This window comes from Sinocyclocheilus rhinocerous, unplaced genomic scaffold, assembly GCF_001515625.1.
Source record: "Sinocyclocheilus rhinocerous isolate Xijiao unplaced genomic scaffold, SAMN03320098_v1.1 scaffold112, whole genome shotgun sequence".
NCBI lineage: Eukaryota > Metazoa > Chordata > Actinopteri > Cypriniformes > Cyprinidae > Sinocyclocheilus > Sinocyclocheilus rhinocerous.
The window spans coordinates 797617-815392 of NW_015644008.1; the positions used below are offsets into that span (position 1 = coordinate 797617).

At 34.3% G+C, this 17776-nt stretch overlaps 1 protein-coding gene across 3 annotated transcripts in view; it reads left to right on the forward strand.

The window, feature by feature from the left end:
* LOC107757825 (calcium/calmodulin-dependent 3',5'-cyclic nucleotide phosphodiesterase 1C-like) overlaps positions 1-17776 on the forward strand; it is a 53121-nt gene that overhangs the window by 13805 nt on the left and 21540 nt on the right. For all 3 annotated transcript variants that reach the window (XM_016575413.1, XM_016575412.1, XM_016575414.1), the window contains exons 3-4: positions 13829-13942; positions 16584-16766. In XM_016575413.1, the coding sequence (XP_016430899.1) occupies positions 13829-13942; positions 16584-16766 (297 nt within the window). The remainder of the gene's footprint in view (positions 1-13828; positions 13943-16583; positions 16767-17776) is intronic.

The window sequence follows — 17776 nt, forward strand, 5'->3', positions numbered from 1 at the left end:
CACTGATAACCACCAAAAGCAGGTGGTGTTAAAAAAGTCACATGATGAACCAGAGCCCATCACAAGCAACTTTTAACTACTAACATATATAGAAGGTGCACAGTGTCATTAAACACCAGCATGGTAGCACACATGAAACTGAAATAATGCAATAAACATTCATTTAACAACATTAGGTGTAACATACAACCCTAATATACAAAACTGATAAGAAAAAACTAAGAAGAAACATAGTTATTTCAACAAAAAACATCAAATTGGAAATGTAACGCAGGGAATTCTGGGAATGTCAATTTACGGTTATTCACTGATTATTCAATCTTTTTCCGCTTCCAAAAACGGTATACTAGCATACAATTACATGTAATGTCCAATACAGTTTTTCACCGTATATAGTAGGGGAATTTACCGTTAACCATTTAACAGGTTTTTACTGTAGCATTTTTACAGTCTTTTACCATTAAATGTACGGTCATTTTTTACATTGTAGGGAACAAATAGCCTATAAATGTGTGAATGTTGGCTATTCTAAACATTTTATGCAAAACAATGTTTAAAATATAAAAAAATAATGCTTGCACTTTCACAATTAGGTCTATAAATGATGAGTAAAAAACAAAACCACAAACTCATTGATAAAGTAGAACACACTTTCGTTCTGATCTTATAACACATTCATTTCTTTTTCTTGCAAAGGCCTACATTTTTCTTACATTTTATATTAATTAATATAAAGTTACTATTCTCATAAAATATTATCATTATTGTGTCACATTTAGGATTTAAATCGACTAACTTTTAAAGCTAAATTTAATGGCCAGCAAGAAATATTAAATAAATATTTGAGGCAACATTTATTGCACTGTGCGCTCTCCCTTTGGGAAGTTTAACGGATCTGTTTCGCTTGTCACGACGAGCCTTTGAGCGAAATGGAAATATTCTGATGGATTCATAACATTTACAGAAAATATGTGTCAAATGTAAGTTAAGTGTTTGACAGGTTAACTAATGTATAGCTTAATATGCGACGCTCGCAGACCTGACTAATCGGCGTCGATTATTTTTATACTATAGATACTATGTAAGTTGTCCATAGAATATGATGTGGTATAAAGTCTTTTTAAGTAAACTAATAACTTTATTGGAAGAACAAATGCACATTATAAGTCATTATTAACTTTAAACGATTGTGTTTAATTGTATAGAAAAGAGTGTGGGCATTTTTCAGAACATATATTTTAATGAAGAAAAAGGTCAGTGACAAATATTTGTCTTTAGCTGGGTTTTTGAAGTTGTAAGCTGTGCTGGATATTTTAAAGCCTCCCCACTGCTGGACTTCTGCATTAGTGCTGGTCTGCTATTCTTCTCCTAATGAATCAGGCTTAATTGGGCTGTTAATAGAATATTAATCAGTGCTGGACAGCCTGTGTTTCACAGAGAAACCAATCTTTGGAATGCTCAGAACAGACTTTCATGCAATTAGCCATGGTTTGGATTATTAAATTGGAAGTGAACGTTAAAGCAGTAAATCTAGTCTGTGCTTAAGACATTAGTATGCATATTAGTGTTTGGTCTGCTCTTTATGGTAAATACAAGTGAATTGAGGACACAAATTAGTTTTTTTTTTTTTTGTATGCAGAGGACAAAACGTGGACATTAATTTAGAAGAGCAAAAGTACATGTTTAACAGAGGAAATTATTTTTATTCACTGTATCTTCTCATGCAGTGTCTCAACATTGCTTGCTTATTAACTTAGGTTTGTTGACTTATGAATGTTTTATAATCCAATACAGAATGTTTGTTCTCTTGAGCAAAATGTGACCAGTGTAATTTACTCTGACATAATTTGCTATTTATCTTGCATGCTAAGGCAGTTACCATCACTATTTCAGTTGCTCATACATGCTAAACTATTAGGCATGTAATTTGTCCCCCAGAATTTATTTTACAGATCATGATTTACTACTTCAAATCATATGGGATGTTGAAGAGAGGCGAGCTCTTTTCTACTTGGACGTGCATTGAGTAGACCAGAATAGAGACTTGGGGGTGGGCTTTTTGACTCGGCCAAGTAAACAACCACCTTAACAACTGCATAGCAAAACCTTGGCAACCACCCACATCACCCTAGCACTGTGGTGGCGTGTTTGGCACAAACGAGCACCACTCACATTTGATGGAGATGAATAGCAACTAGAAGGTAGATGTGAGGAGAACAACACAGGCAACATATACTGATATTTTCTTAGTGTTGTTAGACTCACCTGTCACCTGTGTTCATCGCCTCGGTTGAGTGATTTGGTCTTTCCGCTCTTGGGTCAACAAAAAAACTCCATTAAGAATGAGTCACCGTACAGGCTGCAGGTCAGTTTTGCTTCCCTTGACAATGTCAGCTGTCACGCAGATACAATAGAGATTTTATCAGTGTGAGGTGTACTAAATCAGAAACTCCTCCAGAAACCCGGATCTTTAAAGAAGTTAAATGTAAATGTAAAAGTGAGCAACACAATATATTGTGCATATAAACATACATAGACTATACCATATATAAATATGGAAGATTTAAGATTTTTAAATATTTGTAGAAGAAGTCTCATATGCTCAGAGGCTGCATTTGTTTGATCAAAATGCAGTAAAAACAGTTAAATTGTGAAATATTATTACAATTTAAAATAACTGTTTTCTATTTGAATATATTATAAAATGTGATTTATTTCTGTGATGCAAAGCTGAATTTTCAGCATCATTACTCCAGTCTTCAGTGTCACATGATCCTTCAGAAATAATTTTTATATGCTGATTTGTTGCTCAATTATTAATAATGGTTCTTATTATTATCAGTTAAAAACGGTTTTACCTGCTTTCTTAATATTTTTTGTGGAAACCGTGATACATATTTTTAGTTTCAAAATTCTTGGAGGAATAGAAAGTTCAAAAGAACAGTAAAATAGAATGTATTTGAAATAGAAATCATTTGTGATATGTTAAATGGCTTTACTGTCATTTTGATCAATTTAATGTGTCCTTGCTGAATAATAGTATTATTATTTTACATAGTATTTATTATTTTACTTACCCCAAACTTGAATGGCATCTCTTCACAAAATTTCCACAAAAATAGTAAGCAGCAAAAACTGTTTTCAACATTGCTAATAATAATAATAATAATGAATAAATTACATTGTGAAATATGTTACATTAGAATATTGTTCACAACATAATTTTACAATATAAGCATATATTAATATTGTATGTGTATTTATTATATGCAACCAATTCTTTTATGAATGCATGTTTTGAAATTCAACATCAGCATCCTTAAAATACTGCTACATAAGTTGCTCACTAGGTTTTGGAACAGAGCCATTGTGTCCATAAACACTTGCTGATTGTTGCAGTGTGTGTGTGTGTGTGTGTGTGTGTGTGTGTGTGTTTGCGCCAGGTCAGTCTGCTAATGAAACCCATGATGTTGTCATCTGATGGAGTAATATGTAGATTTAGTGACCTTTCAGAAATTGGATTGCTTTGATTGGATTACAGCAGGCGACAGTGTGACTAACTGATCTTTTGTTCTGAAAATAAGGACAGAAATCTTTATACCCTGAGTGCCGGTCCACATCCATCCCCAGGCTATATGACACTCGAAAATGTTTTTAGTCTCAGTGCAGTTTCCATTATTATGGATTTGCAAAAATCCAAGCATGTTTCGTAAATCTAGTTACATACGCGCAAAATCTATTGATCTATCCCATCATGCACTGCGTTCAAAATCATTTCATACTTTGCAGTCCAACTCTAAACCTCTACAAAATGAGCTCCACAAGATTGAAAACAGTTTATTGTATGTAATTTTTTATACATTTAAAACTATAGAGGACCCAAAAGAAATAGATTTTGCTCAGAGGTTACTTTTTCACTTATTAGATGTCTCTAGTTTAAAGATGCACTTGTTTGCATGTTTGCTTTTTTTGCATTTTAAATTTGTACACAGTGACATGAATTTAAGAAATGCAGTGTAATTAAATGATGTACATGAGAGAAACTCTCATCTTTTAGAATTGTTTTAATTCTACATCAGGAGTTCCCAAATGTTTTGTCAGCAAAACCCTAAATATTTACTTGAAATATTCCCTAAGATTAAGTTAATTTCAGTAATTTAATAATTCATTTGCATGTTCATGGTTCTCTTCTACCATCTTTTCTTCCCTAACATCTCCCGCGTGCCATCTGGATCCCTCAGTAACTGTACTCGTCTGTTTAATCCAGATTACTACTCTATTTTTCTTTTAATGGGCACATGTCAACACAACCCATCAGCGTCTGCTGATTTTCTCCAGTGTTTGTTTATGTGATGCACTTGTGTCATTTACTTCCAATTTGTGCGGATACTCAAGAGAGGAAGACTGGATATGGATTTTGTACAAAAGCCCTAAAATCTTTTCTCCTTTCATTTTATGTCTGTGTGTTTGAGAATAAGTGGCCATAAGGGTGACCATACATCCTCTTTTTCCTGGACATATCCTGGCTGGGATTTCTAAATTGCTTAAAATTAGGAGTGGGTGACATGACCAAAATCTTATATCATGATATGAGTAATTTTATTTCACAACGATATATATTTTTGCTTTTTATGATATCAAAGTTTTTTGATACCCTTGAAGTTTTTGTGAGAAAATAAGAGCACTAAGCTAATTGCAAGCAATAGGGGGGAAAAAAACACTACAATAGTACAAAGACACAAATGAAATAGACCTATGTAAAAAACCTAAGAAAGGAAATGTAACCGTGATAGAGACGCTAGTCCAAAATCTCTACCAGCTGACAAATTTCCGGTTTATTGTGTCTACCGGCATACCCACCCCTACCCAAAATGTTTTCAAACAAAAGCTAAAAACTGGAAATTTTAGGCAATTTAATAATCCCGGCAAGGACATTTCAGGGAAAAAAAGAGGATGTATGATCAACCTAGATTAAATATTCACTGTAGGAATATCAGAGACTATAGTGTTGTGTGCTTTCAGAAGTGAAATTGATCTATAAATGGCCTAGTTATAATGTAAATATATTCAATTCAATACTGAACAGTGTTGATACAGAGTTATCTAGTGAAATTTTTTTATTTATTATTATTTATGTGTTCTATGCGTTTTGTAGCCTTGATGGAGCACTTCAAATCAATGTGTTTGATTTCAGTTAGTTTGCTCTCTAGGTAGCTGTCAATATAGCTCACTAGGGATTGCAATAGTGCCACAGTCACCCATTAAAGGGTTAGTTCACCCAAAAATGAAAATTAGCCCATAAATTACTCACCCTCAAGTCTTCCTGGGTGTATATGACTTTCTTCTTTCAGACGAATCCAGTCGGAGTTATATAAAAAATTGTCTTTGATCTTTCAAGCTGTTTCATGGCACTCAGCGGGTTTTTAATATAACTCTGACTGGATTCGTCTGAAAGAAGAAAGTCATATACACCTAGGATGACTTGAGGGTGAGTAATTTATGGGCTAATTTTCATTTTTGGGTGAACTAACCCTTTAAGATGCTAATTTAACACTTTAAATGCTTTATTTGAACAACTCGGCTTTAGTTAGAGTATAGAGCTAATCAAGGGTGTGTTTCCCAAAAGCATCATTAGCCAACTATGGTTGCAAGTTCTGTCGTTACCAACACAGTTCAACGATTCTGTGTTTCCCAAGACCACAGTTCAAACGAACAGCATCGCAAACTTCCGTGGTTGGAACTACAGCTCTTGACCTGTGGTTAGATGCATAGTTACTTGGTTGTAAGACATATGGACTTAAATAATGCTCTTCGGCACAATAAGCAAGCTAACATGCAGTACAATCTGCATATATCTTCCATTCAGTGAGTTATGTCATTGTACAGGAAACGCACCCTAGAAAAGTATGTAACTCCCTTACCGCTACATCACAGCTCCTTTCTTCTACTAATGGCAGCATTTTTGATCACAAATGCAACCATTTGGAATTCTGTCATTTTTCTGTTGCTGCATTTTTAGGTGATTATAAAACAGAAATATTTACCCCATGGTGTGTCAGTCTCTCTGTCTGTCCTCATATGTTGTTCATTAAGGCTCTCATTAACGGTCTAATTACACAGTAAAACAATGCGCTGACATTTCTCCAGACCCCGGCAACACAGTGTTCCATCATTATTTCAGATCGTTCGTCATTAATTGATTTCCTGCCCAGACTGACCCTTAACGCACTGATTGGCTGCCACTGAGAGAGAGAGAGAGACAGAGAAGGTGAATTAGTGTGTTGCTGTTTCAGTTATGTCTTTCTAGAGTCACTCATAAACCTTTGAATGCTAAAAGGTCTTAATACTTTCAAAGAAAAATGGGTTGCAAGTGTTTAAATGGATAATGAATAGGAGCTTGAAGCAGACATTTCGATGTTTTAGGTGGATGTTTTATGTGGTTGCTAGATATGATTCAAGTCCCTCCTTTAATGTAAGTCTGTGGGATTCTTTTTATCCCTCTTTATTGTCCATTTGGCAAAAAACATAAGTATAATTGCTTAAAGGTGCTGTATGTAGGATTGACACCGAGTGGTTGAACTAGGTATTGCAGTCCAAATTCAAAATATTGGAGAGGGTTTTTTTTACCAGGCCCCTCCCCCTTAGACTTGATGCACACGCAGGTTGCCAGATTGACGACACCAACAGGAACGAGCGCACTTGAAACGAGCGCCAACTGGCAACCCGAGGTGCCGAAATACAATTGGATAAACTGGCAGTGGGCGGGTTACACAGACCAAAACAGAGACCGACATTCCGGCCCGGAACGCACATTTTCAAAGGAGAATAACTGACTGTAGCATTGTTTTTCAGATAAACAAGTATGTTAACTTAGCATGTTTCTTAAATATCTGCAAACATATTATGGTATTTTTATGCTTTAGTAGAGTCAAAAACTTACATACAGCACCTTTAAAGTAAAAGCACACATTTATGTGTTTAATTAAGCTGAGTACATAGATTAGTAAATTGTTCGCTAATACTTTTGCAGTTTCTACCAATAACCTCTTAATTGTTACAAAAGTTAAAAAGCTGATATAATGCGACAGACATCAAATCTTTTGAACAAATTCTATAACCATTTTATTATGTTTTATTATTTAAAAATGCTCAGAAAAATGAGTAAACAATCCTTTTAGTAGAGTTAAGTCTTTAAAAATACATTCTTGAAATAAATATTTATTTTTCTCCCAATTTTATAATCTAAAAGAAGTAACCAAGCACATTGTCAAGGTTTCAACATAGTTTGCATCACTTATCATAGATTGACTCTTTGCGTCATGCATGCAGCATGTTATAAACTGCCATAATGCCACACTGAAAAGTGATTCTTCAAAGATTTAAATCAAACAAGTTTTTTTTCAGAGCACATGCCTGTGTGCACACATCTGCATAGAAATGAGCATCAGTGTGAGCGGTGTCTCTGTGGTTTTAATCTCAGTGTGGTGACTGTGGCTCTGCCCTCCACTGCCCCGCTCGGAGATCAGCGCTTTAATAAACTATTGGATTGTTTGACCATCACATTTTCTCTGCATTTCAAACTGTTTCCAGGAAGAAAAATAATGGGCCAAGGATTAAACGAAGCTTGAAGCGGGTCTTATGATGCCTGTGGTTTGAATCAAACCAAAATCTCAGTTTAGCTGTCCCCTGTGTTCTAGTTAGTGCAGCTTGCTATTAGTATTGCTCATACAGTACTTAGGGCTGGGGATTTAAACAAACCCTTTGCTGTATGTATTAAACTTTAGCGTGTAACTCGATCTGCAACATTGAAAATCCGTCTAGCTTTTTGACAAAGAGGTGTGCTGTTATCAGTGTTATTTTAGTATAATTGAAATACAATTTTTTTTATTTTTTTTATTTAATAGAACATTAGTTTCCTTTTTTTGTTGTTGTGTGTATTAGTATTTTTTTTAATTGTCTATTTTTTTTAGCTTCAGTTATTTTAGTACATCAACTGAGTTTTTTTTTTCTTGGTTTTAGTTATAACTTTAGTTAACTATAAAAACTCTGGTTATTACTTTAAGTTGTCAGACTTTGGTGGGATTTTTAACTGACAGGTGCTTAAAAGTCTAGTTAAATGTGTTTCTTTTATTTAGACACATTCGGCTCTGTGTGCACATTCAATATCGTACAGATGAACTCTTCGCATGAACAGATCATTGACAATATCCTCTGAAATTTCTTTAAAACCCTCAGGATTCATAACAGCCCAAACCTGCAGCATCTGTGAACTTCTCACTCACATCGATGCAAATTCAATTGGAGATTCATTAGCCATGAAAACATGGCCTGCCTCAAAGCGATTGAGCAGTTCTGCATGAATATCTCATGAGCAGTCAGTGTGAATGGTGGCTTTGCATTGGGAGACTGAATTTATAGCCCGCTGGATCAATCCGTGTTCAAAATGGAAGCCACACTATGGGCTCTAACCACTCTCACTCTCTCTGGCAGAAACCTCTTTTCCACAGCTTTAAAAGCTCATTTGATGGATGAATGTGGCTGATGTTTAATATAATAATTCTCAATGCTCGTAAATGCTCAAGGCCGTTAGCTCTAGCCAGTCAACTTGAGTATCATTGAGCATCCCAACAGACTTTAGCATGCAAACATCTGTGTTTTTTTTCACAACACAGTCAATTCGTAACTATTTTATGTTCTGGCGAATTGGTGGCTAATTCGTGTGAATTTGTAAAAACCACGATGGTTAGGGGTGGAGCTTCTTTTTTTCTAAACCTTTTTTGTACGATTCATGTCATATGAATTCATACGCAGTTGCCACCTTGTACAAATAGGTACATTTTCCTGTGAGATTGGGTTGGTTTTTCATCCACACAGTAGACTCTTAAAAATAAAGGTTCTTTATTGGCTTTTGTGGTTCCATGTAGAACCTTTAACATTCATGGAATCTTTCAAGAAAACTTGAAATTGAAGTTGTATTAACTGATTAAGTTCAATCCAGGAAAGTTATTCTAATGTTAAATTTTAAGTTGTGATAGCCAATTGCAACAATATTTTTGTAGTGTACAAGAGCCAACAATACTTTTAAGTTTCAAGAGTAAGCTACTGTAGAGTAGGGATGCACCGAAATTTCCGAAATTTGGCATTTTCACCATTTGGCCGAAAGAGAAAAACACGCTATTGTGCTGTAACATCAGTACTGGGCAACGCTGGTGGAACGACGCTACGCTCTCATGACGCTATGCTCTGATAATAATAGCTTTGTAGGACTATACATTATTTGGATAATTAAACAAAAAAAAAATTCAGTTAAATCTGATTCTGTAAAAATAAAAATAACATATTGATATTTAATATTAATATATTTTTTGTCCAATTTTATTGTTTTACTTTCAATAAATGTGTGGTTATTTTATTGGCTTGTATTTTTTTTTTATTCAGTATCATTAAAATTATTGAGTTAAATGAAAAAGTCTTACAAAATTATTTTATATTATTTAATAAAATAATCAGTAATTATAAAAAGGTTTTCGGCCAAGTGCATCCAGAATTTCCAAGGTTTCGGCCCAGAATTTTCATTTGTGCGTCCCTACAGAAGCTCGAGAAAAAAAGTATTGCATTTGTTTTATAGAATTTATAGGACTTGTCTTTGATTTGTGATTGTGGCTTAAGTGCTTGCAGAAGGGGTTTGTCTTTAGCTGTTTCTTACAGTTTGCAGAAGTGTAATCTGATGTATTTTAGGGATGGGCATTCCAAGCAAAACTAATATTCGAAAATCGCTGGGTATTATTCGATTATTATTCGAAAATCGCACCCCTCCAATGCAAATTAGTGATGGGAAGTTCGGATCATTTTACAGACTCTGACCTTTGAGTCTTGTTCAGCAAAATGAACGAATCTTTTTTCGAGTCATTTCGTCCATTTTAGCAAAATATAATTAAAAAATGTTACGTGTTACTTCCCTTTTGTTCAAAATGAACGAATCGTTCAAGAACGACCCAACACTACCCCGCATGCACGCACAAATACCATAAACAGAGAGAGACGGGATTCACGCTTTCAATCTATATGATAAACTGTTTAATTCAGAAGATAGGCTACCTTAACTCAGGCCATATAATGATTGAAACGTGCTGAAACATATGAATATAATAAACATAATGAACGACGGCACTTAACATAACAGCCCATCGATTAGCATAAATCAACTGCTCATAAGGCTAGGACATTTCCATTTCCAAAAATGGAACCCCTAAAGGTAATAGATACGAGATGGGAGGAAAAATATACTTCAATATCTTCTGTCGCAGTTATATCGTTGGGTAATTATACTGTATATAAACTGCAGGTATCAGGGAGCCGTTATTAATATGCGGGGCATTGAAATCGTTTATGAACGCGCGCTTGTTTTTTACTTTCACTTTCGAGATTCGGGATCACACGTAAGGAGCAGCACTCGGCAAGATTAGATGTTTGTCAGTGCTGCTCAGGAACTGCAAATCATTCGCCATCATCCTATCAGTCATCTCTCCTTACTCTGTTTATGTGGTAAGTGAAATGTTAACAGGCTACCGCTAGCAAGCGGCTAACCATGTCCCTTTAATCGCTCCCTAGAACAGAACACATTATTTGTTTTCCGCGCTTTTCTGAATATGGATTCAGCCACACCTCTAACCCAGTCGGGGGTGTTTGTGGTCCGCACAGAAATTTTTCAAGACAATAATCGCAAAACCTATTCGATATTCTATAATTAAATCAACTAATCGAATATTCGAAAATCGTGACCCATCCCTAATGTATTTAACTTGATTTAATTAAATTAAATAATGTTTTTTTAAAATTTATATTATCAGTTTATTTAGATGTTACCACATGAAGCACATTTTTGGTTACTTGACAAAGTATTTTTGTGCAAGAGAGGCTTGAAGAAAGTTTGATGCCTGAATCCCAGACTTCCCAGTATAGGACTGATTTTGTATGGGTGAATAAACAAATCATTTTATGGATTTTTCCCCGTACAGTATTTGAAGCGTGTATCTGAGGTGAGGCTGCAGTTATTCTCCTGTGGCAAAAAATAATCTGCTGAAGTTTCTCATGAAATGATTTTGCTTTGTTGAACTTGATTGGCAGCTGCTGACACGGGCGGCAGTGTTCATCCAATCAAACGTAATGTTCCACCCACATGTCTTGAGACATCTGTCAATCCCGGCAGAAACAAGCTTTGTGTGCAGAGTGTTAAGGACAGCTATTGTTGCCGTGCTTCTGATGGACGGCATTATCTCCCTGATCTCAAACACAAGCCTGTTATGTTTTTTTTTCATCTTAAATCTTTCTATAGCAATTTGCATGCAGAAAATAACTGACTGTGTGGAATAAACTCCCTAGACAAATAAGATCTCTTTATTATTGTTAACTAAGACTAAAACCATAAAAAAAAATATTTTCAATACTCAAAATAAATGTTACTGAAATAAAATAAAATACAAAAAAACCCTTAAACTTATTTTAAGTTAGTTGCCAAGGTAGTCAAGGTAGTTTATGTAGTTTAACTTGTTGTATGAAAATAACTAAAACTAATTTAAATTAAACTAATAAATATAAATGAGTAAATACTATACAGACATATATTTTTAAAAAATAATAAAAATTACTTACTTAAACTTTCACTAAAATTAAAGTGAAAACAAAATATTTAAAAAAATTCTTAAACTTATTTTAAGCTTGTTGCCAGAGCAACATTTCTCATTTTCATTTAAAGATAAAGTACTACAATAATTGAAACTAATTAAGCTGAAACTAATAAAAATATACTATGTAGACATATTTTAAGTTTTAAAAATAATAATAAAAAACACAAGAAAATTGCTAAAAATTTTAAATGTAAGTGAAAACAATAAATATAAATATTTAATATATATAATTTTTTTTGAAAAAGACAAATATTAAATAAAACATATGAACAAAAACTACAATACTACCTCAATGATACTAACACTGATTGTTTTCATTTTAAATTGTTTCAGCTGTTTTTCTATGACAGCAATGCGATTAAATTAAGAGCCACTAGAGACTTGGCAAAAAAAGACCCAAGAAAGATATCATATAAGACTTGAACTATTGATTGAGGAACTGAGGAACCTTTGAGCAAAAATGTTGTCTTCTGATTTGACAGTTGGAAACGTCAGTGTTTTATTTCACCTTACATACCAAAATAGTCATGTTTGGTTTGATTGAGGCGTACGAGTGTGATTTGAGATCAGGTGTCGGGAATGAACAGAGTTGTTGGGGTTCCTGTTGTCCTTTTTATCTGCAGGCAGCTGTCAAACCGTTGAGTGGAAAATGTTAATCTTCCTGTGTGATTGCATTGACCCTAAAGCATCGATGGCACGTCGTCGCTGTGTGATTGTCATGGTGACAGCTGTCCAGCCGCTTCACTGGTGTGAAATCACTTTCACGGTAGAAAGCACTACCTGTGCCGGTGGACGCAGGTGGGACGCAGCTGCAGTTTGTGCTTCTGTATTGCCCACCACTGTCACATCAAGATAAAAATGTAACATATGAATGCCAGATAAACATTTGCAAATATGTGGTTGGTACCCTGTGGGAAATTACCAGCAAGTATAATGTTTAGCTAGCAGTCCCTATAGGATCACCGACAGATCAAATCACTGTGGTAATGTTTCAACTGCATATCTGTGTGTATTGTGCACAAATCTGAAACCAATGAATTGATCGAATCTGTGACCTTTTAGCACCCATCAATAAACTGCATTGCATCTTACCAGATATTTCAATAATCTGACCAGTCATGTTGTGACCCCAGGCCTGTAATGAAAAAGCATAACCGTTTGTCACTGATATTTATCCGACTAATTCCACTTCAGCTAATAATTTTGCTGTTATTTAATGATATAGTTTTTGCTCTCCATTAAAATTTCCTCAGACAGTCTAATTGTTTTAACAGACACATCAAGCACCGGAGAGCTTTTGAGTGCTTTGGCTTGAAAGTCTTTCCTGGAAGAGGGATATTGAAGATGGATTTGATAAGAATAACAGCTTCAGTTAATCAATCAGTCTTAAAAGCTCAATTAATCAAGCTCAGTCTTTTAAAGATGAGCTTCTGCGACACTTCTGAACATCTACAACAAATAAAGATTTCAGTCAGTTTTCCATAAAAGAGTTTGAAGGTTTGTGGTTGGTAGGATTTTAAAAATATTTTCTATTTGATAAAAAATACAGTAAAATCAGAAATATTGTGAAATATTATTACAATGTAAAAAAACTGTTTTATATTTGAAGATATTTTTAAAATGTAATTTAATCCTGTGATGCAAAGCTGAATTTTCAGCATCATTACTCCAGTCTTCAGTGTCACATGATCCTTCAGAAATCATTCTAATATGATGATTTGCTGCTCAGAAAACATTTCTTATTATTAAAATGTTGAAAACAGTTGTGCTGCTTTATATTTTTTTTGTGGAAACCATGATACATTTTTTTAAATTCTTGATGAATAGAAAGTTCAACATTTATGTGAAATATAATTATTGTATTATAATAAATGTCTTTACTATCATTTTTGTCCAATTTAATGCATCCTTGCTGATGTATAAAATATATAAATTAACGATTTAGGTAGTTTCTTGTTGCTGCATTTCAGGATTTATGTTTTTAAAGTTTTCAGGGAGGGAAATTTAATATTGATCTTTGTTTTGCAGAAATAAGTGCTGCATTTGTCACGCTGACGTTGGCTGGTGCTCTCAGATAATTGCTTTATAAAATAAACAGCCATTCAGTAGAATTAATGTATGTGCATGTGCTTGCTTTCCAGATTACGATGCTTGGTAAAACAGTTGGAGAGGGGAGAGGTGTCTCTCGTGGACCTGAAGAAAAACCTGGAATATGCTGCCACTGTTTTGGAATCAGTCTATATTGAGGAAACAAGGTAAATTTTGTTGCCAAAATCTGAAATCTATCCAATGGCAATCAACCTGAAATTATAAATAAGTTGAGACTCGTATCTTCAAAATAAGCTATGGAAAAATAGGTTTTGAGTGGAATACTGCATGCTACACCATTCCAAACATATACATTTTCTCATGCTGTTTCATGAAAGACATCATTTGCAAAGTAACTGCTTGGACTACGTGGTACATTTATGATGAATAACCATCTCCAGGCTGTTTTATTCTCTTCACAAATGTTTGACACCGCTGCATCGCTCACGAAGCTGTAACAACGCATTATTCAGTCTTTCCATGTCAATGCTGATCCAGCTTTTCCACACAATCCCTAAATGGAGTCATTGTAAAGGGAAAATTGTAAAATTGGTCCAGGATCAGTCTAATAGAGCCTTAAGCTATTCACTCATGCAGAAAGAGGTCGATTCAATTAGCAGTTAAAGATCTGTGTGCTTCAATCCCAAGATTGTTGGATTGAGTGAGTGGCCAGTTGAAGGGTCACAGGGGTCAACGCTACTGCTGTGTCCTTCAGCAAGGCCTTCAAAAAATGATTTTTGTTAAGGATGTAAATTTCTGCTTGGACAATGATTCAACTATTTTTTAAACACTACCAAAATTTTTTTTTTTTATTGCTTTACCTTTGAAGCGCAATGCAGATGCCATGGTATATGAATATGATAATTACACAGTCCATGCTATTAAAGTAGTGTGGTATCAAAATTTAATACCATAGTTGTTTACCATATTGAGGGTTTGCAGGCTATTCTCTGGTTGAATTTTTTGAAAATAAAAACAAAGTTTTTCTAAAATGAGGCATATTTAGTACTATTAAGAATGTTTTCATTGGGCCATTACTTTTAAGAGAGCATATTTTCTCTCATTTACACTCAATAAATAAATACATTCATGAGTAAATATGTAAATAAACAAACATAAACATATAAACAACAATTAATTTATATATATATATATATATATACATACATGGGTCAAAGACGAAAAAAACAATTAGTCTAATACTGCTTTAAATTGTTGTTGTTTTTCCCCCAAAAATGTTAAAAAGTTTTCTGATTAATTTAATTGCAATTTTGTTTTTGTTTTTACCAGCAAAAAATAAATATCATACATTTATCCCAGATTTACAGAAGAGACCCACTAAAATGTCATTCAGTGTAACAATCTTGTCAGGCATATTTACAACAAAAATCAATTTATGACATATTAAAAGACTAATTACTTTCACCCCAAATACTAATTAGTTGTAATTTTACATTTTTTAAAATTTGCCACTATCCTAGGTTTTGCCCATTTGTCAGTAAGAATTTTTTACTCATTTAAAACACAATCAAATTTAATATGCTCCCTTATTCTTTTATATATTTTAATATGTACACGTCAGAATAAGCATGTTGTTTGAATTTTTACATAAATATTGTGTTACACTGAATGACAATGTAACATTATTTCAACCAAATTTTGACATTTTATCCTCCAAAAACTTATTTGAAACCTTAAAAGTAGACACTTTACTTAAATATAATGTGCTTTCTATGGACATAAAATCACTTTTGTAAATTTCTTTTGATGCGGACATCTTAATGTCTTTGACCCACATACATACACACACACACAAGTATCAATTTTATCAAAATTTTCAATTATATATATATATAATTTTTTTCATAAAAGTAATTTCATTAATTTTCAGTAATAATATGTAATATTTATGTTATATACTGTATGTAACCGTTTATAATAATTCATTTAATTGGTTTTCAATTAATGGATATTATGTATATGTATTTTATACAAAATATAACACAAAATATCTTATTTTGGGTTGAAATGTCACCCAGACATGTTTTCATCAGGATAAAAGCGATTGCTAAATGAATAAATAAATGTGTGGACATGAGAACATGCTGATAGCCTTATTGAGAGCACATAAACGAACACCTGCAGTATGAAAGAAGCCGAAAAACTGATTCCTTATCAGTGCCGTTTCATTCACTTTCAATGATAGTATTTAATGTCTCTGCAGGGGCGATGCAGCGCTCCATCACGGCGCTCGAGTGCCACTAATAGCTTTATTTTGATGTGCAGAGTGAAGAATAGCAGCTGTGAATATTTAGATGGCAGAAATGATAAAAGCTTATGGAATTATGTAACAGGAACGTCATTGCGGCCCGGGATTACGACAAACCCGCTCATGCCAAACCACAGAGACCACCAGTCCGGTCTGATCAGATTCATATTCGCTCTGTGATTTATGACTGTTGTGGACTTTAAATCCGTCATAAGAGCTTATGTCTGGATACACAGATGTTTATGGCACAGTTGCTGCGAAGTTGTTTTTAGCGGTGTAAGATGATTAAATGTCAATCCAGTGCCATTCCAAAGCAAATTTACAACACACGTGGTATTACCATAATTATGCGGATGAGTGATGGATTGGTCCTAAACCAGTAGGTCTTGGCTCGAGCATCAATCACAGTTTAGATTAAGTATAAATAGTCATTTATCCTCCTCATATGCACAACAATTACCTGTCACAGCTGATATTTTAAGAGTAAGTGGTGATGATGGAAGTGTCTTTCCCTCCCTCCCTCTCTCTCTTTCTCTAAGGCGATTGGTCGATACCGAGGATGAGCTCAGCGACATCCAATCAGATTCTGTGCCGTCAGAGGTCCGTGATTGGCTGGCCTCCACCTTCACGCGGCAGATGGGGCTGATGCTGCGACGGACGGAAGAGAAGCCGCGATTTCGCAGCATCGTACACGCAGTGCAAGCTGGGATATTCGTGGAGAGGTGGGGTTAAACGCAAAGCAATATGCTAAAAACAGCCTAGCATTGTAAAAGCTCAGATTTTCATGTAAAATTGTAATTTAGTTTTCCTTTTCTTTGATCCTTACAATTTAAACAGGCAATTATTTTTTGCTATTATTTTATATATATTTATATATATTAATAATTTTTGTTTTAGCTAATAATATCCACACTGGAAAAAAAAAAACACATCTAGCTGTAATTTTTGTAACTTTAAAACCAAGAACACAAGCCAAAATCTTCCAGTTGCTCATGAATCAATCTACTTCCTCTTCAGGACATTTTTTCCTCGCCAGGCAGCATTAAAGTCTTTTGTGAAATGATTATAAATCTATGTGTTGAGCTCCGAGTGAGTCAGCTTATACATATACATCAACCTCCTGACAAGTCTGAATAACTACAATCTCTCTCTCTCTCTCTCTCTCTCTCTCTCTCACTCTCATCCGTTAGCAACATTTCATTAAATTCTAATGCATTTCAGGCAACACTGCACAAATACATTGCTTTGACAAAGCATTTCCTTAAAGAAAGTACAGGTTGTCCTCTGCATTTGATGTTCTGGGGTTTGTAGGTGAAGATTAGGGCATTGTGTTTGGAGAGTCTGTGGTCTGTGCTGCCGCTTTTACTTGTTGAGATGTTTTTATCTCTTTCTAACAGAATGTACCGGCGAAATTTCGCAGCATCGTACACGCAGTGCAAGCTGGGATATTCGTGGAGAGGTGGGGTTAAACGCAAAGCAATATGCTAAAAACAGCCTAGCATTGTAAAAGCTCAGATTTTCATGTAAAATTGTAATTTAGTTTTCCTTTTCTTTGATCCTTACAATTTAAACAGGCAATTATTTTTTGCTATTATACCTTTAAAACTTTTAAACGCCCTCTTTTCATGTGAAATAAGTATGTTATTTCAGTTGTGTGTATATATATATATATATATATATATTTTTTTTTACCTAATATTTATTTTATTTCAGTTTTATTTCAATGACCAAA